Below are 24053 nucleotides of genomic sequence, written 5' to 3' on the forward strand. Positions count from 1 at the left end.
CCTTGCCCTCATGGAGCTTACAGTCTAGTGAGAAAAGAAAGGCAATAAATAAGTAAGTACACAACATATCATATACTGATAAGTACCATGGAAAAGAAAACAAAAAGAGAATACAAAAGATTGTCAAATCTGCTATCATGGCTGACTAGGTGCTCTGAGGGACCTTCCCCTTAACAGAACAGCTATATGCTATATAAGAAACAAACCAGGCACAGTGGTCCACACCTGTAATACCAGTTACTCCAGAGGCAGAGGTGGGAGGATTGCCTGAGCCCAGGAGTTCAAGGTCAGGCTGGGAGAAATCCTGTCTTTGATAGGAGGGGAAGGGAGGGGAGGAGTCAGGAAGGGGAAAGGAGGGTAGAGAAGAAGAAGGGAGAAGGAAAGGGGGAAGAGGGAGAGAGACAGCAGAGGAGAGGGAAAGGAGAGAAAAAGGAAAAAGAAAGGAAATATTCCTTGAAGCACCCCAGATTGCACAAGAGATAACAAACTTTACCCTCACTCCAAATAAGGTATCCTTGTGGCTGGAGAGTTAGGGAAAGGCAAGGTAGGCCTGAGAGCAGCTGTCAATAATGCACTTCAGCAAGGACACTGAGCCTTGGGCCACCAGCAAGGTAAGGAAGCTGAGCCTGCTACCCCACAATCACCAAGACCTTCAAGGGCACTAAAGGAAACCTAGATGCTACCAGTAGAAGCCAAAGCAAACACCTTCTGGAGGAAACACTTACCAACTTAGGCCTGACAAGTAAAACAATACATTTTCCAGCTAAAAGACACAGGTATTTCCATAGTGGATTAAAAACAAAATCCATGCTATTTAAAAGAGGTCCACCTAAAGGTAAGAACCATAAAAGCTGAAAGTAAAAGGATATTAAAAGATATATTAGGCAAACTGCCAAAGAAAAGCTGGGTCAACTATGGTAACATCAGACAAAATAGCTTTTAAGACAAAAACATTATTAGGATAGAACTGGAGATCATCACATTAAATTAAATAAACCAGGCATAGAAAGACAAACTTCATATGTTCTCACTTATTTCTGGGAGCTAAAAATTAAAACAATTGGCTGGGCGAAGTGGCTCAATAAATAAAAAAGGGATACTAAGATTTTGGGGTTATAGCTAAGGATAACTAAGATTTTGATAAGCATAAACAACAACAACAACAAAAACGTTTTCAGGCTCATGGAACCCTACAGGTAAGGACACAGTCACATAAAAACACAGACATGGCATGTTGAGAGTTTATACATATTTTGATGTGACAAGAGCAGTGAATGTTTGGTGTAGAAATGCAACTGGAAAACTACCTTGGGAATAAAATACCACATTAAAGAAACTGGAATTTATTCTATAGGAAAAGCCAAGACAGGACAGTGATCCCAGCACTTTGCAAAGCTGAGGCAGGAGGATCACCTGAACCCAGGATTTCCAGATCAGCCTGGGCAACATAGTGAGACCCCATCTCACTATTAAAATTTAAAATTGTAATTAAATTAATTAAAAATTAAGTTAATTAATTTAATTAATTAAAAATTAAACTTTTTAAAATTAAAACAATTGGCCAGGCACAGTGGCTCATACCTGTAATCCCAGCACTTTGGGAGGCCAAGGCGGGCGGATCACAAGGTCAGGAGTTTGAGACCAGCCTGGCCAACACAGTGAAACTCTGTCTCTACTGAAAATACAGAAATTAGCCGGGCATGATGGCCCATGCCTGTAGTCCCAGCTATTTGGGAGGCTGAGGCAGGAGAATTGCTTTAACCCCGGAGGTGGAGGTTGCAGTGAGCTGAGATGAGGCCACTGCACTCCAGCCTGGGCGACAGAGTGAGACTTCATCTCAAAAAAAAAACCCAAAAATTTAAAAAATTGACTTTATGGAGATAGAGAGTAGAAATATGGTTACCAGAGGCTGGGAAGGGTAGTTAGGGGCAGGAGGGAGGAGGAAGTGGGGCTGTAATGGGCACAAAAAATAGAAAGAATAAATAAGAAGTAGTATTTGATAGCACAACAGGGTGACTAGTCAATACTAATTTAATTGTACTTTTAAAAATAACTAAAAGAGTATAATTGGATTGTTTGTAACACAAAGGATAAATGCTTGAGGTGATGGATACCCCATTTACCCTCTTGTGATTATTACACATTGCATGCCTTTATCAAAATATCTCATGTAATCCATAAATATACACATCTACTATACACCCAGTCCCTCTTGGGCTGAGACCTGGGCACACTTCTTGCCCCCGATCATGGAACAGAAAGCCATGTTGTTTTTAAGCAGAACCAGCGAAACCCAAGCCCCTCCTTCCTCTGGTGTTTTAGAACTACAGAGGAGGTGAAGGGGGCCAGGGAGAGGGGAGGCGGGGGCGGGGGGGAGATAAAGGGTAGAAACCTACTATGTGCCTGCAAAAATTAAAAAATTTCAAAAAAAATTAGGGCTAGAGATGATCACTATATAATGATGCAAAGTTCAATTCACCAAGAAGAGGCAATAATCCTAAACCTGTTATGTACTTAAAAAATATATATGTGAAGCAAAATTAATATAACTTCGGGGAGTAAAAAGTATGATAAAAAGTAAAAAGTATGATAACATACTTTCCTCAATTATTCATACGTCAAACAGACGAAAGATTAGTAAAATATAGACTAATCAAAGGATACAATTAACTAGGATGATCTAGAGAGCATATATACAACTTTCTATCCAGTAATTAGAAAGTATACATTTTTCTCAAGCACACATGGAACATTTACAAATACTAATCATATACTAGCAGGTCTCAAGAAATTTTTTATCAAACAGACTATGTTCTCTAACCACAATATAATTAAAACTCTATATATTTGAAAATTTTTAAATATTTCTAAATTACTCAGAGTAAAAGGAGAAACCATAAAAAGTTTAAAATACTCAGAATTGAAATAATGAAAATATTACCTACCAAAACTTTGTGGAAGGCATCTAATACAGTACTTATAAGGAAAATGTATAGCCTTAAATATTTATGTTAGTAAGAGAGAAAGGCTGAGAATAATGAGTTACGTGCTCAAGAAGTTTAAAAAATAGAGAAAAAGTTCAACAGAATAAACCAAAAGAAAGCAGAAGTAGAAAGATACAGGGTAGGATGGGGGAGGCAAGTGGAGGGGACCGTTCAGATGCACATCATCCTTGGTCCCTCAGGACTAGAGGGACTCATGAGCCGGAGCCCAGAAATCCAGGGGTGGATAAGACACTTTGTCCCCTCCAATTTCCGAACTCTTGACGACGGCTGGAGGCCAACAGAGTCCCTACAGGTGGTGTCCACGGTGATGCATGGACAATGAGCGGCTGTTTTCCAGTTTTTGGCCTCTGGTGCCTATCTAGGGACGGCGGGATGGCCGCGCACGGCGTGCCGCGCTTCCCCCTGACCTTCAATTTCCACGACTATCGTGGACGAAAACAGTGGCGACTCAATCGTACGAACTGTGCCGGGCCAGCAGCTGCAGGAGAGCCTGCGAGCCACCGACCGCGAGGGCTTCTACAACGAGTGCATGCAGCGCGTCTTCAAGTACCCGGGCAAGCAAGGTGTGCGGTCGCGGGACCTGCGTGCCATCTACGAAGCTATCCCTTTGTTGCCAGGTATGGGCGACCTGCTGCAGTTTGTGGCTAAGCAAGGCACCTGCTTCGAGGTGATTCTCATCTCTGATCCTAATGCCTTTGGCATGGAGAGCACGCAGCGCGCCACCGGCCACCACAGCCTGTTCCTCCGCATCCTCAGCAACTCGTCGGGGTCCGACGCGCAGGGCCTGCTGGCTCTGTGGCCGTTCCACACACGTAGTTGCGTGCGCTGCCCTGCCAACACGTGCAAGCACAAGGTGCTCAGCGACTACCTGCGCGAACGGGCCCACAACAGCGTGCGCTTCGAGTGCCTCTTCCATGTGGGCGACGGCACCAACAACTTCTGCCCCATGGGGCTGCTGGCGGGCGGCGACGTGGCCTTCCCTTGCCGCAGCTACCCCATGCACCGCCTCATCCCTGAGGCCCAGAAGGCAGAGCCCAGCTCGTTCTCTGCCAGCGTGGTGCCCTGGGAAACCGACGTGCGCCTCCACCTGCAACAGGTGCTTAATTCGTGCTGAGTACGGCCACCTGCAGGGGGTCAACCGGGCCAACGGCGGAGGGGGCGGGGAGGGGGGATTCGGAAAAGACAAAGTTAGTTTTACTACTCCCTTTTCCCTTTGGCTTTGCTATATGTTCCTCTGGGAATTTCTGGAATCTTGTTCATTTGGGGGCTTAGGGAGAGGGGCTCAGAGCCGTCCCTATCGATGCAGTTAACCCACCTCGGCTGCCTCCCCTGTTCCACTGTGCGCGGTTGAGTTCTGGCATCTGACTCATGGTGGCGTGGCGGGCAAACCTTGGAAGGCAGTAGTGTTTCCTGGTCCTCCCAAGTGGGAGGAAGGGGCTCCCCGGCAGGTGAGAGAAGGAAAATCTCCCACCACTGTAACTGTTGCCTCGGGCCGCGTGACCGCCAGCCTCCATTCTTTCGTGGAGGGAACCCAGGATCCTGAAAGCCTCGTGGCCGCAAGGACTCCCCACAGAGACAGAGGAGGGTCTCCACCTATGGCCCCAGGCCTTCGCGATCTTGCTTCACCCACCACGACCCCACACTATTTCTGCGCTGTCTACACCCTCTTGCCTCCCGACCCCTGCATTCTCCTCTAACACCCCCAAAGGAAAAACCAGAGGGAACAACCGCCTCCTGGTGGTGGTACGAGGTAGCGCACCATCCAACTCGGGTCTGGCCAGCCAGTAACCTCGAAGCATGCGACGGTGTCTCTCTCCTTGCACCCCAGCCTCGTCTATGCAGCAAGAGACCAGGGACTTCACCAAAATCCCCCAACAATGGAACAGAAAGCCATGATGTTTTTAAGCAGAACCAGCGAAACCCAAGCCCCTCCTTCCTCTGGTGTTTTAGAACTACAAAGGAATTGTGAAGGGGGGTGGGGGGGGGAGGGAAGATAAAGGGTAGAAATCCATGAACCAGAGGGAATTATGAAGCCTTTGGGACGACTGGAGCAAGAAGAGAGAAAGTGCAAATAAACTACATTAGATCCAATAGAGGATAGAAAAATTTTAAAATCCCATGAATAACTTCATATCTATTAATTTGAAAATGTAAAGTCAAAAATGTAACCTACAAATTGATTCACAATGAATTAGAAAAACTGAAGAAACTAAGAAATGCTAAATAAACTAAAACTGTAGTTAAAAATCTTTCTGAGAAAACACCAGCCACAGATGATCTTAGAGGCGAGTTCTCAAAATTTTCAACAGATTGTTTCAATATGATTCAAACACTGTCAAATAACAGAAAAAGATTAAATGCTCCAAACATATTCTAGAAGGTCAATATAATGTTGGTAGCAAAACCAAAGAATGAAAAAGAAACTTCAGGCCAACCTTACTCATGAATATAGTTGTAAAAATATTAAACAAAATATTAGTAAACCAAATCCATCCAGATGGCTTAATATGAGAAAATCTATGGAAGTTTATCACCATATGAACAGACTAAAGAAGAAAATTATAAAATCATCTTGATAGATGCTGGTGAAAAAAACAGCTGATAGAATTTAACACCCATTCATGATAAAAATTTTCAGCAAGTTAGGCTAGAAAAAATCTACTTTAACCTGACAACAGGCACACACTAAAAACTAAGAAGGAAACATTAGAAGTATTTCCTTTAAAATCAGATATAATATAAGGATGCCTACTACCACCACTTCTAAAATCAACATTGTAATATAAACCTGGTACTACAAAACAATAATTAAAGTTATATAGATTGAAGGGCAGAAACAAAAGGATTGTTATTTGCAGATGCTATAATTATCTACATAGAAAACCAAAGTATTTACAGACAAATTGTTGGCAATAGTAATAGAGCTTAGCAAGATGTCTGGCTAACTGAATAATATGAAAGAGTCAATTGTATTTCTATATACCAGGAAAAAAAGAGCTAGGAAATATAATTTTTCAAAGGTAACACTTCTATAGCAAGAAATACCATACAATGCCTAAGAATAAATATATCAAAGAATGTACAAGATTGGTATGCAGAACACCATGAAACCTTATCTTTTTTGTTTGTTTGTTTTTGTTTTTGAGAAGGAGTCTCGCTCTGTCACCCAGGCTGGAGTGCAGTGGCATGATCTTGGCTGACTACAACCTCTGCCTTCCAGGTTCAAGCGATTCTCCTGCCTCAGCCTCCTGAGTAGCTGGGATTACAGGCGTGTGCCAGCACACCTGGCTAATTTTTGTTTTTTGTTTTGTTTTGTTTTGAGACGAAGTCTTGCTCTGTCACCCAGGCTAGAATGCAGTGGCGTGATCTCGGCTCACTGCAAGCTCCACCTCCCGAGTTCACACCATTCTCCTGCTTCAGCCTCCCATGTAGCTGGGACTACAGGCGCCCGCCGCCATGCCCGGCTAATTTTTTGTATTTTTAGTGGAGACAGGGTTTCACCATGTTGGTCAGGCTGGTCTCGAACTCCTGGCCTCGTGATCCGCTCGGCCTCCCAAAGTGCTGGGATTACAGGCATGGGCCACTGTGCCTGGCCAAAACCTTATCTTAAATGACATTTTGAAAGTCTTAAATAAATTAACCCATATATATAGATAAGAAGATTCGATACAGTAAAAAAAAAACATCAATTCTCCCCATACTTATCTATAAATTCCATTTACAGTAATTTCCATCAAAATCCCATTAGGGATTTTGTTCCTATGGAACAAATTGATCAGTGGGATAGAGCAGAGACCCTCAATGGAATCATGATACTGAGAGAAAGGAAACCTGAGATCAGTAGAGAAAGGAGGATCTGTTCAATAAATGGTGTTGGTACAACAAGTTATCTAAATGTGGAAAAAATCAATTAAATGAATCTTCACCTCATACCATAAACACATCAATTTTAGGCAGATTAAAAAAGTAAATGTGAAAAAGCAAAACTTTAAAACTTTTGGAAAAAAATATAGAACATCTTTTTGATCCTAAGTTAGGGAAGATTTTCTTAAACAAGATACAAAAAAACCCTAATAATAAAAGAAAAAGCTTGATAAATTTGGCTGTATTAAAATAACTTCCAATTATCAAAAGATAAAGAAAATAAATGAAAAAGCACAAGCTGGCAGAAATATATGCAACACATATAGGCAACAAAGATTTAGTATCCAAAATAAAGAATTCCTACAAGTCAATATGGAAAACAACAAAATAGAAAAATGGGCAAAATGTCTGAACAGGCATTTAACTAAAGTACAGACAGGTTTAACCAATACACATATAAAAAAAGTTCAACCTTATCAATAATGAGGGAAATATAAATTAAGTCCACAATAACATACCATTTTATACCTATTAGATGGGTTCAAAATTTAGAAATACTGAATAGGAAGTAGGTCAGTCAGAATTCCAGTACATAGCTGGTGGCAGAATAGTTGTTGGTACAACTTCTTTGGAAAACAATTTGGCATGACCTTGCAAAAGGAACAACTGTATATAGGCTTTGAATCAGTAACTCCATTTTTAAAAATGCCAGATTACAATTTTTTAAAAAAATTGTGGTAGAGTCACACAATGAATTTTAGAACAGCAGTAAAAGAATCACTGAATTACAAATAAATGTAAAACCATGTTCAAATCTTAGAAGCATTATGTTGGGTGAAAAAAAAGCAAGATTTAAGACTATATAGAACAGGATGCCATTTCATAAAGCTTAAAACCAGACAATGCTAAAGAATATACTGTTTAGACATTTATAAAAATGTGATAAATTATCTTTAAGTAGAAGAAAGTAATAGATTCAAAATCCAGGATATCTGTTACCTCTTGGGAGGAGCCAGGAGGACAGAATGGGGGAAACATAAACATAAGCATGCTACTGGTAATCTTCCACTTACTGGGTAAAGTGACAGGTTCTCTTATGCATGCTACTGGTAATCTTCCACTTACTGGGTAAAGTGACAGGTTCTCTTATGCATGCTACTGGTAATCTTCCACTTACTGGGTAAAGTGACAGGCTCTCAACAGTTCACTGTATTTTTATGCTTTGTAACATCCATAAATATTCCAAATATTCTTGTATATGTATCATATAATAACAAAGACAAAAAACAAAGCAAGGCATGGGGACAGGCATTGTTGGGAGTGGGTTGGGAGGGCGTAATTGTCAGCATTATTTAAGCATTATTTTAGATTCTTCAGAGAAAGCCTCTTTGAGAAGATAACATTTGGGATAACACCTGAGTCAGCTGGGTGTCTAAGGGAAGGGCAGTCCTGGCAGAGGGAGGAGCAAGCTGGAAGGCCCAAAGCAAAAAGGGGGATGATACCTGGAGACAAGACTAAGGAGAATAGGATGGGTCAGGAAAAATAGAGTGATACAGCGATGGTAATTATAAAGAGAGGAAACCCAAGGAAGGACTTGCTTGCTGTTTCAAATGGTTCTGTTTTCATCCAAGTCATTTTAGTACCAGAATTGGGCAGGTTCTTGAGCACCTTCTGGCCTGTGCTTTGGCAGTTGGGGAGGACTGCTACTGCTACAAGGTTTACAGGAGGGCAAGGGCAAGGTCAAGGTCATGGTGTTTAGAGTGGTTAGGAAAAACTTGGGTGAGCTAGCAGACTGGCTAATGAGAGAAAGAGCAAAGAGGTCAACGTAAGAACAGGAGAGTAAGGACCAGAAATCAAGAGGTCAGGGAAAGGGTTGGGAAGGGGGTTGTCAATTATACAGAATCACATAACTTGGAGAGACTTCGGGGTTTTTTTTGTTTGTTTGTTTGTTTGTTTTTTTACAGAAATAACAGAGTTTATTCTTCTGGGATTGACAGATGACCCAAAGTTTCAGGTTGTAATCTTTGTCTTCCTGCTCATCACCTATATGCTCAGCATCACTGGGAACCTGACCATTATCACCCTCACCCTGCTGGATTCCCACCTGCAGACTCCCATGTATTTCTTCCTCAGAAATTTCTCCATATTAGAAATTTCATTCACAACCGTCAGTATACCCAAGTTTCTGGGTAACATTATTTCAGGAGATAAAACCATTTCCTTTAATAATTGCATAGTTCAGTTATTTTTTTTCATTCTCTTGGGAGTCACAGAGTTTTACCTTCTGGCTGCCATGTCCTATGACCGCTATGTGGCCATCTGCAAGCCTCTGCATTACTTGAATATCATGAATCGAAGAGTCTGCACACTGCTTGTTTTTACTTCTTGGCTGATTTCATTCTTAATCATATTCCCTGCACTCATGTTGCTCTTAAAGCTTGATTACTGTAGGTCTAATATTATTGACCATTTTACCTGTGATTATTATTTTTTTTATTATACTTTAGGTTTTAGGGTACATGTGCACAATGTGCAGGTTTGTTACATATGCATCCATGTGCCATGTTGGTTTGCTGCACCCATTAACTCGTCATTTAGCATTAGGTATATCTCCTAATGCTGTCCCTCCCCTCTCCCCCAACCCCACAACAGTCCCCGGAGTGTGATGTTCCCCTTCCTGTGTCCATGAGTTCCCATTGTTCAATTCCCACCTATGAGTGAGAACATGCGGTGTTTGGTTTTTTGTCCTTGCGACAGTTTACTGAGAATGATGTTTTCCAGTTTCATCCATGTCCCTACAAAGGACATGAACTCATCATTTTTTATGGCTGCATAGTATTCCATGGTGTATATGTGCCACATTTTCTTAATCCAGTCTATCGTTGTTGGACATTTGGGTTGGTTCCAAGTCTTTGCTATTTTTACATGACTAGAATTATCATCACTTGTTATGTTATCTTCTGTCTTATCCATAATTTTTAAATAGTTGAAATAGATCTACTATCTATCTATCCGTCTATCACCTATCTATGTATCTGTCTGTCTATCTTCCTCCTGCCCAATTTCTGATGGCAGAGGATTTGAGGAGACTATCACTTCTAGTACACTATATATTTCTATAATGTTTGATTTTGTCTATTTTGGTATTGCTTATAATTAGAGAAATGGCATTTTAAAACATATAATAAAAAATAGGCTGGGCACGATGGCACAACTCTGTAATCCCAGTACTTTGGGAGGCCGAGAAGGGCAGATTGCTTGCGCTCAGGAGTTTGAAATCAGCCTGGGCAACATGGCGAAAACCCCATCTCTAAAAAAAAATACATTTGTATTCCTGGATTTGGTTTACTAGTATGTTGTTTACTATTTTTACAACTATACTCAGGTGAGGTTGACCTGAAATTTTTATTTTTCATGCTCTGTCTGGTTTTGCTATCAAGATTATACTGGCTTTCTAGAATATGTTTGGAACATTCCCTCTTCCTCTATTATTTGACAATGTTTGAATAATATCAAAACAATCAGTTGAAAATTTTGAGAACCTGCCTCTAAGATCATCTGGGGTTGATGTTTTCTCAGAAAGATTTTTAACTACAGTTTTAGTTTATTTAGCATTTCTTAGCTTCTTCAGTCTAAGAAAGAAATAATAAATAAATAAATAAATAAATAAAGCAAGCAAGCAAAGGAGAATAAAGGGAGGTTGGAGGAACAAGAGTCAATGAAAGATTCTGTGAAGGGAGATCACTTGAACCCAGGACGTGGAGGTTGCAGTGAGCTGAGATCATGCCATTGCACTCCAGCCTGGGCAACAGAGCAAGATCCTGTCTCAAAAAACCAACCAACCAAACAAACAACAACAAAAAAACAAAGAAAAAAAGAGAAAGATGCTGTGAAGGAACATCAAAGGTAAGAAAACCAAGAAAGTAAAAAATAAATAAATAATTAAGCTAAAAAAGAAAACAAAGGTAAGAAAACCTAGATAGCACAGGGTTCTCGAAGCTAAGAGAACCTAAAAAGTAGCCATCAGGTGCAACATAATGAAAGTAGCCATCAGGTGCAACATAATGAAGGCTGAGGCGGCTTTTGGAATGGACAATTGGGTCATAGGTGATTCCGAAAAAATAATTTCTGTGCATTTACAGAAGCCAGACACAGTAAATAAGATCCAAATGAATGGGGAAAAGGTAAAGGCAGATTTTAGAGTACACTTTTGAAAGCCTTAGTGAGAATGGGATCTCTAGGGGACATAACAATTTTTTTAATTGTAAAATTATCAAATAAGCTTTTTTTATTATTTTTCATTCCTTAAGTTTGAGCTTAAACCCTTTAAAAATAAAGATAGTAAGATAAAAACACTACGAAGTATGAGATCTGAGAACAAAAATTGCTTCATGTAAGAAATGAACATAGATTATAAGCTGCTGAATGCAAGTAGTACAGGAAGGTGGTTTTAGATCACTCAGCTGTCTCTTGATAGAAGTTCTTGCAGTCACACTATGTCGAAACAGAATATGAGCAACACAATGGAATGAAGACACAAAGAGAGAGAAAAGAGGAGTATCTCTTTTCTAGTATTGAAGTTAGTAGAGAATACTTTTGATTTAACATACTTGAAGCCTATGGAAGCTCTAAGTGTGGACTCTCCATGTAAAGTCTGAGATGAGGGCACAGGCAGTGACATCGTTTAGGGGAGTAGTAGCTTATGAGCTCTTTTGCACAGTTTGAGAACAGAACCTAGAGCTTGCGCAGTAACCACAGAGAAGGGCTCCTGTAGTCAAGTTAAGACCTGGAATTGCAGAGGGAAGTCATTTTTAAGTGTGCATTTCTTTACTGGGATTGCCTGTTCCCTTTAGAACAAGTAAATAAATGTTAAGGTCTCAAGATACTTGATGTTTCAAAATATGAATGATAACAAAATGAACAATATAATCACCATCAAAGTGTGTTGAATTTTTCAAAGCATTTCACATCCATCATTTCACCTTTCTTAATGGAAATATTCAAGGGTATACAAGGCTATGGGTCAAGTCTCTGGGCAACTCCATCCAATCCTCAAGATTCTACACTAAGTTGTGTTTGCAGATGTTATGCTTAATTTTCAAAAGACTAACTTTAACAGTGATTAATTTTAGTGAAAGTATATGCTTTTTTTAAAAAAAAAAAGAAAGAAAACTACAGTTCATGCATACACACCTTCACCCACATAAAAAACCTAAAAGGATGAAGAAAGGATACCAAAATTCTTCTGACCTAGTTACAACCCAATTAACACAGACTATGCTTTACTAAAACTCCTCTTCTTACTGTGAACACAAAATGCCAGCTGTGAAAGAAAGTGATACTGCTGGGTTTGCACACTTTGGTTACCATAGAAACAGCAGAAATGGCAAGAGTTGGATGCCTCACATTTAAGTTATCGGCAATAAAATCAGATAGATAAACCAATGCCCAGGGTTCATTTTAGTTAAATTGTATTTTAAAGGCAAAATTCAGGGAAATAATGTGGTAAGTAATATGATTACTCAGAAGCTACTCCTGAAATATCTGCATTTTAGCAGAATTTACTTAATGCTTGAATGTATATTCATGATACTTTACATGTACTCCAGATTTGCTTTTTCCTTCTATAGAATCAATTTTTTCACAGAGTTAAATATATTTCAGTTAATTGGCACATTATGAGTAGCACAGCCTAAAGATACATAATCTTTCTACTACATTTGCTTTCTCCCACTCCAAGACATTTGGGACAAAAATATGAAACTCATAATATGACTGTTATCAGTACCAATAAAGAGAGAAAAAGACAAACACAATTGTCTACAATCCTGAATAATAGGAACAGAGACAATCAGAATATCAATCGGAGTAGTTTCTGAAACAATGAACAGTGCAGGCTTGATATTAATGGCTACAACTATACTTTTATTTAAATATTGTTAGTGGTGACACAACTTTCCTCACATTTGATACAAACGTACATTCCCAGGAAAAAACTCTCAGTTCATGCTCCTTTCTTTACGCTGTTCTTCATTGTTTACCCTGAACAAATAAGATTCTGCACTGTAACAAATAGGGAAAAGAACTACCTAAGAGTAAAATCTATGCCTTTTTCTTATTTTTTTCTTAAGCAAACAGTTATTTGCTAATAGCATTAGTCTATCACAACTGCTTACCCCTTAAAACAACTTCACTGATTAGACAGTAGATGATTTAAAATATGGAGAATCTGATCATTGTGGTTGCAACTTCCTAGAGGGCAGGGAGAGTCATTCTGTCACAACCTTATATGTCTGCTGAGAACTAGGTACATACTGTGTTTAATACATATTTGTTGAATGAGTAAACAAATAAGTGAATGAGCTAAATTGCCAGTGGTTTGTACTCATAATCCATCCAGCTATGGGGTAAGGTATGAGTGTCTTCTGAGAGGCAAGTTCCCAATTTGAAAAGAAGATGGCTGCGTGCAATGGCTCATGCCTGTAATCCCAGAACTTTGGGAGGCCAAGGCGGGCAGATCACCTGAGGTCAGGAGTTCGAGACCAGCTTGACCAACATGGAGAAAACCCACCTCTGCTAAAAAATACAAAAAATTAGCTGTGCATGGTGGCGCATGCCTGTAATCCCGGCTACTCGGGAGGCTAAGGCAGGAGAATCACTTGAACCCGGGAGGTGGAGGTTATGGTGAGCCAAGATCATGCCATTGCATTCTAGCCTGGGCAATAAGAACAAAACTCTGTCTCAAAAAAAAAAAAAAGAAGGAAACTAGAATAAATACCCCAAAACATGCCAAGCTCACTTCTGAATAAGGGTTTTTAAAAGTTATTCTTTTACTTTATTCTGGGGTTTCAAAAATCCTCAATAGGCCAGGCACGGTAGCTCATGCCTGTAATCCCGGCACTTTGGGAGGCTGAGGTGGGTGGATCACAAGGTCAGGAGTTCGAGACCAGCTTGGCCAACACAGTGAAACCCTGTCTCTACTAAAAATACAAAAATCAGTTGGGCATGGTGGCATGCACCTGTAGTCCTAGCTACTTGGGAGGCTGAGGCAGGAGAATTGCTTGAACCCAGGAGGCAGAGGTTGTGGTGAGCCGAGATCGCGCCACTGCACTCTAGACTGGGCAACAGAGCAAGACTCCATCTCAAAAATAAATAAATAAATAAAAATAAAAATCCTCTATATGCTAATGGCCCCCAAATCTATACCTCTAGGTCTCTAACTTTCCATATATCTCAGAGATATGTTGACTGTGGCCATCACCACAGTCACCTCAAACTCAACTTGTCCAAACTAAATTTTTACTTTTCCCTGTCAAAACTCCTCTTTTTTTGGTTAATCCTTTCTCAGTCACAAAGTCAACAAAAGCGGAAGTCTGAACTTGCATTGACGCTCTCCTTTCTCCCTCAAATCTAACCAATCCTCAGATCTGACTACTTACATCCTACATTTTTGTCAACTATCTCCCCTCCTCTCAATTCGGATCACCTCTGTCATAGTTCAGGCCTTCCTTATTTCTCCACCAGCTGATTTCAACCACCTGATAAGGCTACTATCCCTATGTCCTCAAACCAACTCTCCATAGCCCTGAGTGGTCTTTCTTTAACAAAAAGCTGACCAGCTCAGGAAACTGGACACAGGAAAAATCCACACTTCTAAACAGGACAACTAAGATCCACCATAATCTGGTCCTCTTTCTCCTGCCTCTTCTTTTACTACTTCTTGCCTTGTCCCAGTAATATAAAGTGCTTGTACTTTCTTTTCTATGCCCTTATTCATACTCCTCTGCCTGGAATGCTCCCCCTACCCGCCTCTCTTCATCTTACCAATTTCTATGAATCCTTTCCTATTCAGCTCAGTATGAATTGTCCAAGGTACTTAGTACCTTATGCTTAGCTGATCCTTGAATGTACCTCATAATTTCTTTTGTAAACCTTGTTGCTTTATGATTATGTTTGTTGGTTCTTCACCACCATGTACTCGTTGGGGGAAGGGATTGTATTTATTAACTCTGTATTCCCAGTACCCAGCATACTATCTGGTACATATTAAGAAGCCAAATATGTTTGTAATGCAAATAATCTGTATTTTATCTGTAAACCAGTACTTCCCCCCACAAAAATCCAGTTATAAATAAATAGCTAAAAATGACAATTAGGTTCCATTATTACATTAGTGTCATAACTTTAGGTACACTGTAGGCTAAATAGGTCCTTCTATTCAGAGACTCTAACTACTGTTTAAAATGTTATTTCTAATGAAAATGCCTTTCCAGTTTGAAATTATGTATTTACAACTGTATGTAGGCTATCTGTAAATGAGGAGAAACCTATAATATTAAATGCTACGATTAATTTCATTTTAGCTTAAACTGGTTTAACAGTATCTGTAATATAACACCTATGTTAATCAAACTTCAGTATTCACAGTAAACAATGCTTGCCAACCCAGCACTGCCAACAGTTAACAATGTGTTTCTTTGTCTTTTAGGAGTAGTTACTGGCCTGAACAACAGAGATAAGGTTTTCTTTTCTCTAACAAGAGCCAATAAAAAGCAACCATTATAAAAAGTTCAATGCAAAACAAATACATGTATGTAGAAGGCTATTTACCTAACTAACTTAAAGGTCATTATGTGAGTATAATCAAGATATATTCCACATTAACATCCATGGCAGGAATAATGCTACAAAGGTATTTGGATTTATTCCTGTTCATTAATGAGTACAATTCATCCTTAGAGAAGCAACACTGGTAGAGAGTAGCTTTCTATTTATGTTTGGAATACCCACATCCAAATCAAAATTTGGTCCTATTATCATGAGAAATTAAGAACGTCAGAGATAGAAATTCTCAGACTGAGCCCTCTTGTTTTACTGATGAAGAAAGAGAGGCCCAGAGAAGAGAAAGACCTACAACTTGACCAAGTTCACTCTGTGCGGAGAGTAGCAGGTCCAGATGAAAACCCATTTCTCTCAGAGATGCACTCCAAGCCAGAGTTTTGAGAGCCACAGCACCCTGGGAAAATGAACAGTACTTAACTGATTATGGCCCTCCCTATAAAAGACTTCTACCAGATGAGTGCTTAGTTGAGAATATGATCCCACAAAATAACTATCATATGTAATCTCTTGGTAAAATCAATCATCAGTCCTTTCATGCAAGATTCCCCTATTCTTATAAGGTATCTATGTTGCTAGTCTAATAGAATACCTGTGGTGTTAATTACCCAGGTATACATTTATCAAAACTCATCAATTTGTAATGAAAATGGGTATACCTTACTGCATATAAATTCCACGTCAATAAAATTAATTTAATAAAATAGCATGCCTAAATTGATTCTTCAGTAATAGCCAAAGGCCTCAAAGTACTGGGGCTCTGTCTGTAGCCTTTGGTTCTCAACTAGTTCCTGCCATTGCTATCAATGTGGGATGTATCTTAATTAGACCCTCTTAGTGACCTTGAAGTTAGTTTGGTAAATAGTCTTCTTAATACATGTGTTTGTCAGCACAGGCCACTAAAACTTTATGCTTAAGTCAGTGATTATCAAATGAGCCCTGTCCCTGAGTTAAACCTTAAGAGACTTTGTATGTCACTGTGAGTCAAAGCATGGCTCCTTGCAAGCTGGCCCTCTTGGAAGTGGGATTCTTGGTGTGTACCCTCTAACTATGGAATAACTGGTGGAGCATTAATTCAAACTGACAGATAGATGTGCAGGACTCTGTTGAAAGCTCCAGCTACAGGGCTATGAACCCAGATGATAAAAAAAACTGTCATGCCAAAAAGAAAAATCATAGCCCATGTCTAGAAAACACATCAATATTACCTTCTTAGATACGTAAGGTGTGTGTCACCGTATCCAGAGCACTGTAAGAAACATTGTGTCTGATCTTCACAAGGCCTGTGTAGAGGCGGCAAGACAGGAGCAGGGATAGCATCACTACCATCAAAGGCCTCCAGACTGCAGACATGAACAGCTAAGCCATAGACTATCAAGGACTCAGCTTTAAGGAACTTGTTAGGAACCAGAGGTCACTGGCAGGAACACTAGTATGATTCTTCAGCATGACAAGATTTGCAATTGTCCAAAATCACCTAAAATAGCAGGTCAGAAGATATCCAGGCCATACTTTGCTTTTTGATTGCTAACTCTGCACTTTAAAAGAAATTAGAATGATTAAGTCATATTAAAAGAAATACTACTTCTTGTCATAATCCTCTTTAAGTAGAATGTTAACTGATAAATCAAATAAAAATAACAAATAATTAAGTCATTTGACTAGCATGGAATTGCTACCTCCAAAGCCTCTCTTAGTAATATCTCATTCAAGAAGGAAGAATGAAAAGTACATTTGAAGCAGTTGCTAATTGTGATCTCATTTAATCAAGCTTTTTAAAAACTTCCATATTTTAAATATGAAGACTTGGCAAAAATATTTGTAATATTTAACTATAAACAGGATAAAACACAGCCTACTTTTTTTGTTTTAACACCAGGAGGCATATTTCACATATTTACACTAGATCTCTGCTTTGTAAAGCTGAAGAGGCTAGGAAGAGTATGAGACGACAGGCACTCTGGGGGAAAAAAGAGGTTAAAGAAAGGGCATCTCTGAATTACTGGCAGGATCAAGAAAGAATGTACAGAAGCTTCTGCAGAAAGGAAATCAGGACATTTCAGGAACTCTGGAGCTACATTCAGGAACTTTGGTGGAACTGAGGGTCAACAACCATATAAATTACTTCTCAGTATTCCCCATTTTACAGATGAGTAAACTGAGGCTTAAGGATCAAAATCTTAGAAATAATTTTTTAAAGTGTAGGTTCTCAAAGTTTCTGTATCTTAAGGACTAAGTAAGGCTAAAACTCTAGAGAACAATATTAAATGCCTACAAAATGCTGGCATGATGGTTACAGTACGATTTTAAGGGTTTTGCCTTATCAGGCCCTATTTAGCAGAGACAAAATTAAAGACCTGCTGTATCTCCCTGTCAGACAATTTATGAAGAGAATCTATGCTGCATGCAGAGATTTCTGAGCACTTATTGTAATCAAATGTTCAGAAAGATGAACACTGCAGGATTTTTCTTACAGCTGAGTGAAAAGAGAAGGTGGTCTTTGACTTTTGCATACACAGTATTAAGAGTTTCATACAAAGATATCTTCACTTTCTTTAGCTAAAGGTCTTTTTCATGTTTCTGCATGATGTCCTTTCAATGCCTCTTGGCTAGCTGTCACAATTCAGCAGAAATACCAGCCTTGGAAACAATGTTTTGCCATTATTTAAAATTTTCTTCGCATTTTTGCCTCTGCTTTACACAAAAGAGTAGAATATAGAAATAAGAAAGTACTAATACTAGTGATAAGCACAGGCCTCAGACTGCATAAAAAGATGGAAACGTCTAGGTATGTTCAAAGTGATAAATTCTGGACCTCAATTGAACACATCCTCTGAACTTAAGTGGATTAAACCTGTCGTTCGACAGCAGGGAAGGGAAGAAGAGGAGGGGAGAAGAGAGGAGGGGAAAATTAGGAAACATATTTTGAATTCTGAAAATCACTGAACAATGCTTCTAAAAGGGAAGAGATAACTAGTGCATTGTAACTATTTTTTAGTTCTTTCCAACCAAAACTGCTGCTAGATCATATCATCCATGTAACTTTTACACATGAAGAAATTATATAAGAAAGGTGGGGACTTTTTGCATTTTCTTCATTGCATTTCCACTAAATAAAAAATGACAATAACAGGATCCAGGTATCATTTAATTTTTGTTCTGTTTTGTTTTTTAGAGACAGGGTCTATATTATGCAAGTTGGACTGGAACTCCTGGGCTCAAGGTATCTTCCCACCTTATCCTCTTGAGTAGCTGGGACTGCAGGCATGTGCCATCACAGCTAGCCCCAAATATCATTTAAAAGCTTCCTCAACTCTGATAGTGAAACAAGATATTTCCCTGACCCCTTCGCAGGCTGGAACTGGAGTGCACGGGTGCCAGCAGGGGCAAACTCCACTCACTCGACCCACTCTCAGGAGGGGAAGCATGCAGGCTGAGTGGGTACAGGAGCCGGGGCAAGTGCTTTTGGGTGCCAGCAGGAGCAAAACTCTGTGCGGGGCCCATGGCAGTGTCTAAGGGGTGTGCCCATGACCCCTTAAGCCACAGAAGGAATGGTACAGTGCCCTTTTAGCTTTGCCATCTGTAGATAGCTTAAGTGTTAACAGTTCAGTGGAGGGTTGGTGTGACAGCCTTTTGCACCTGCACTCGTGGCACCCAAGTTCTTGTCCAGCATCCAGGAGGAATGAGGTCACCTGGGCAAACTGAAGATGGTAAATGCAGGGGATTTGATTGCTGATAAAAGTGGCTCTCAGCAGGAAGGGGAGCTGAAAAGGGGATGGAGCAGGGAGGTAATCTTCCCCTGAAGTCCAGCCATCTCCAACTAGACTCTTCTCCAAAGCTACATCATCAAGCTGTCCTTCTGAAGTCAAGCTGCTTCTCTCCAACATCCAACCAGTCTCCGACCTCCAGCTGCTTCTCCTCCTCTCTGCCAGCTGAGTCTGAGGTTTTTATGGGCACAGGATGGGGAGCAGGGCAAGCCATGGGTGGTTTTGGAAAAGGCAAAATTCAAGTGGGAAAACAGGGATGTAAGTTCTCACTTTGGGCCACAGTATCAGGCCTTTAGGCTTGAGGGTGGGAACTTCACCAGGGACCCACCCTCTTCTGCCCAGAATTTCCTTGCCTCCTGTCCCTATCAATAGGTAGCTTCAGACATAGTTTCCAATCTTTACCACCTCCTAGTATACACACTATTGTGTAAACTCCTCTCCTTGAGTGTGGACTATACCTAATAACTTGCTTCTAGTGAAGAGAATACAACAAAAGTAATGGGATGTCACTTCCATAATTAGATTACAGAAGATTGACTTTCATCTTATTAATACTCTCTCTCTTGCCTTCTTGCTTGCTCACTCTGGTGAGCAAAACTGCCATCTTGTGAGATGCTCTATGAAGAAGCTCATGTGGCAAGGAACTTCACCTCATGAGCTGATAGATGAAGGTTTCCACCCATCAGCTCACAAGGAAATGAATCCTGCCAACAACCAAATGAGCAAGCTAGGAAAGGGATTCTTTCCAGTCAAGCTTTGAGATCACTACCTCTTCTTAAAAGACCTTGAAACAAAGGACCCAGGTAAGCCACACAGGGATTCCTGACCCACAGAAGCTGTGAAATAACAAATGCTGTTTAAGCCACTAAGTTTGGGGTTAATCTGTTACACCACAACAGATAATTGATACAGAATTAAAATATACATAGCCAACATGTCATAACCTAGAATGCTGTTGAAAATCCAGTAAGTAGTCTGCCTGAATACACAAGTGTCACAAGAAAGCAAAATCAACAAACCAAAACTATAATTTGTTGTCAATTAGTATGAAAAAATATCCAAAGTCATATAATATATAGATGGTTCCCAACTTACAATGGATCAATGTATTGATCTTTCAACTTTAGGATGGTGCAAAAGCAATACACATTCAGTAAGCTCCTTAACTTACAAAGAGGTTACTTCTGGATAAGCCCACCGTATGTTGAAGATATTATAAGTTAAAAACATACTTTTGCCTTATAATATTTTCAACTTATGATGGGTCTATTAAGATGTAACTCTATGAAAAATTGGGGAATATCTGTACTTTCCTCTGCAACTAGAATATCTATTGCAATATTTCTTTTTATTTTATTTTATTTATTTATTTAGAGATGAGGTCTCACTATGTTGCCAGGCAGGAGTATAGTGGCTATTCACAGATACAAACAGCGCACTACAGCCTTGTACCACTGGCCTCAAGCAATCTTCCCACTTCAGCCATTGGAGTAGCTGGGACTACAGGTATGTGCCACCCTACCCAGTTTGCATCATTTCCTTTAATCAAATGAAATCATATCTGACTCAAAGTATTGGCAAGGTGTTTTGTTACTTCATTCTGATAGACCTCTAATAGAGTAAGTTTTTAGTTCTGTGACAAAAGTAACAGCTAGTAGACATTTTAGTAGCTGTTAATTAACAACAAAAGCCAAAAGATTCCTGGATACAAAATTATTTTCTCTCTCAACTGGATCTCACAAAATTTTGATATACTGTACCATGTTTGCAGACCATATACTTATTTGTGCCCATAGACTTCAAAAGACTGCAAATTCACCCACTAATGTGAAAAGAGCTTTGGGATAGAAACTCCACACATATTTTTTTATTTATTTTTATTTTTTATTTTTTTGGGACTGAGTCTTGCTCTATTGCCCAGGCTGGAGTGCAGTCGCATGATCTCGGCTCACTACAGTCTCTGCCTCCCGGGTTCAAGCGATTCTCCTGCCTCAGCCTCCCGAGTAGCTGGGATTACAGGCATGTGCCACCACACCCAGCTAATTTTTGTATTTTTAGTAGAGACGGGGTTTCATCATATTGGCCAGGCTGGTCTCAAACTCCTGCCCTCAGGTGATCCGCCCGCCTCGGCCTCCTAAAGTGCTGGGATTACATGCGTGAGCCACCGCACCTGGCCTCCACACATATTTTTTAAAAGACAGACCTAGGGTTGGGACCCTAAAGCATTCATTCAAATCCTTCATTCAATAAAGACTTCGTGCTTATTGTGTACTAGGTTCTGGGATATGATAATGAAAAAGAAATAGTCTAACTGATAGTTCAATTTATATCACTATCTAGTAGCAAGATTCTAAAATGAAGGAGTCATAAATCCACTTAATAATATTATCATTTAGCCAGCATTTCTCTATCATTGCTAAAGAATAATGTGAAATTGCCAGATGCCTTGCTGAAATTCAATTCAAATAACTTATGAGCACAAACAATATGCCAATGCTGGGACTACAAAAATTAGTGAGATATGAACCTTGCTCTCAAGCAGCTCATAATTTTGAAAAAGCGATAAAACTATATCTTGGCATTCTTCCAATCTACCAAAACAGTAATCCCATAAAAACGAGTCATCCTATATTTCACTTTCTTACTCTTAGCTATATCCTGCTATAAAATTAAAATACATCTTTTCTCCCTTGGTGTTTACAACTTCCAAATATTTATAGACTTATGCCTCTACTTCACTGTCTCTCAGCCAAGATGAACATATTTAGCTCTTTTTCTCCTTTCCTTTTAAAGCAATTCCTCATTTTAAGTTATTTTTGGTGACTTTATTTATATTCTCTATTTCTGTATTAAATTCTAGGATTCGAATGACATAATTAAAATATTGATTCAGATATAAAATCAATCATAATGAAAGATATCAACCTTTATGATGATGTAATGCCTCTGTGTGTGATGTCCAAAACACTGGCTTTTATTTACTTTAAATTTTTTATATTATACTGTAAATTTATATTTACTCTAACACATTTAATTGTATGGATTTTCCAGGTTTCTCACATCAAATAAAATTTAGAGATGGTGAGTACTCAGTTGTGACTAACAAATAGTGTAAAGCCAAATTTCTTACGGCAATAGAAAATGAAGCATTAAGAAAAACAAAACTAGTCACTGACTACAACAGCAACTCTTAAGCTCACAAAACACAATTTTTCAAATGTCTCCATCATCCTCTTTTTTTTTTTTTTTTTTTTTTTTTCAGACGGAGTCTTTCTCCATCGCCCATGCTGGAGTGCAGTGGCGTGATCTCGGCTCACTGCAAGCTCCGCCTCCCGGGTTCACGCCATTCTCCTGCCTCAGCCTCCCGAGTAGCTGGGACTACGGGCGCCCACCAACACGCCCGGCTAATTTTTTTTTGTATTTTTTTTAGTAGAGACGAGGTTTCACCATGTTAGCCAGGATGGTCTCGATCTCCTGACCTCATGATCCGCCCGCCTCGGCCTCCCAAAGTGCTGGGATTACAGGCTTGAGCCACCGCGCCCGGCCTCCATCATCCTCTTTTTAAGACCATATTCATATTTCATATACTTTATATTTCTGTATTTACTACAGAATGTATTTATAAAGCAAGCATACAGTTTAAATCTATTCCTGAAAGTACTTTGGCAAAACCGTGACAATATGGCACAGATATCAGGACTCAAGATTAGTGAATCAAGAATTGAAGAGGCTATCACAGACTAGATTCCTGTTGGTTCAAAGTTTCTTTTTCTTTTTCTTCAGACAGGGTCTTGATTTGTTGCCCAAGGCTGGAGTGGAGTGCAGTGGCACAATCATGGCTCACTGCAGCTTTGACCTCCTGGGCTAAAGCAGTCCTCCCACTTCAGCCTCCTCAGTAGCTGAAACTACACATGCACTGCCACACCCAGTTAATTTTTTATTTTTTGTAGAGATGGGGTCTCACTATGTTGCTCAGGCTACTCTTGAACTCCTGGGCTCAAGCGATCCTCCTGCCTTGGCCTCCGAAAGTGCTGAAACTACAAGCATGAGCCACCATGCCCAGTCAGTTCAAAATTTCAAATCTTATTAGAGTTACTCACTTGAGGAGTTGGAGGCATTCAGTAAATGTGTAGGTAAAACATAAACCAGTGCTATACTATGTAAGAACCATATTCAGAATGCATTTTCAACATTGTGTTCATGCCATTGATGAGGTAATAATAATCAGTGGTGGCTTTTCTAGTGGGAGAAAAAAATCATTCTGTTGCTCACAAACTGTCAGTACTTAAACAAACAAAAAGACCCCGAAAACTCTCTAACTCTAGCAGGCTCCAACCCATATCTTCTGAGCACAACCTCACACTATTGCAATTCAGCTTCTCCATGTTTGAGCCAACCAGAACTGCACATCCTTTCTGAGATAATCCAAGTGCTTCTTTACCTCAGAAGTTTTACATCCAAAACCCCCTTAGGTTACCCTCATCACCCAAGTCTCTTTAAATTCTAGTCATCCTTCAAAGTGCAGCTCAAATGCAACCTGCTCTTTGAAACTTACCCTTATCCCCCACTCAGAAGCTCTTCTGGCCTTGCATAGATTTAATCTGTACTTCTCATGTAGCTACAATCACATTCTCTCTCATCTATCTTATAATTGTTTGTGTGTATGTCATATTTCTTCAAGGCTCCTTAAGAAGAAGGTCTTTTGACATGGTCTTATTTGTGTTGTTCCCATCCCTCTGTGCTTTACACATACAAGAAAACGAAAAATCTTCATTGAGGATAGTGTATTCAAATGCCT

General features: G+C 39.7%; 2 protein-coding genes and 1 pseudogene across 8 annotated transcripts in view; 2 read left to right on the plus strand and 1 right to left on the minus strand.

Annotated features, from left to right (window-relative positions):
- Positions 1-24053, minus strand: part of CDK19 (cyclin dependent kinase 19) — a 205825-nt gene that overhangs the window by 33863 nt on the left and 147909 nt on the right. The gene's annotated exons all lie outside the window — the stretch shown is intronic.
- Positions 3324-4119, plus strand: LOC116470931 (phosphoethanolamine/phosphocholine phosphatase-like; annotated as a pseudogene).
- Positions 8824-9354, plus strand: LOC131382815 (olfactory receptor 6C1-like; the record flags this gene model as incomplete). The annotated part of the gene is made up of 1 exon (XM_058435333.1): positions 8824-9354. A coding segment is annotated over one exon (531 nt), but the record flags the coding sequence as incomplete, so codon positions are not given.

This window comes from Hylobates moloch, unplaced genomic scaffold (genome assembly GCF_009828535.3).
Source record: "Hylobates moloch isolate HMO894 unplaced genomic scaffold, HMol_V3 SCAFFOLD_2, whole genome shotgun sequence".
In the NCBI taxonomy this organism is placed as follows: Eukaryota; Metazoa; Chordata; class Mammalia; order Primates; family Hylobatidae; genus Hylobates; species Hylobates moloch.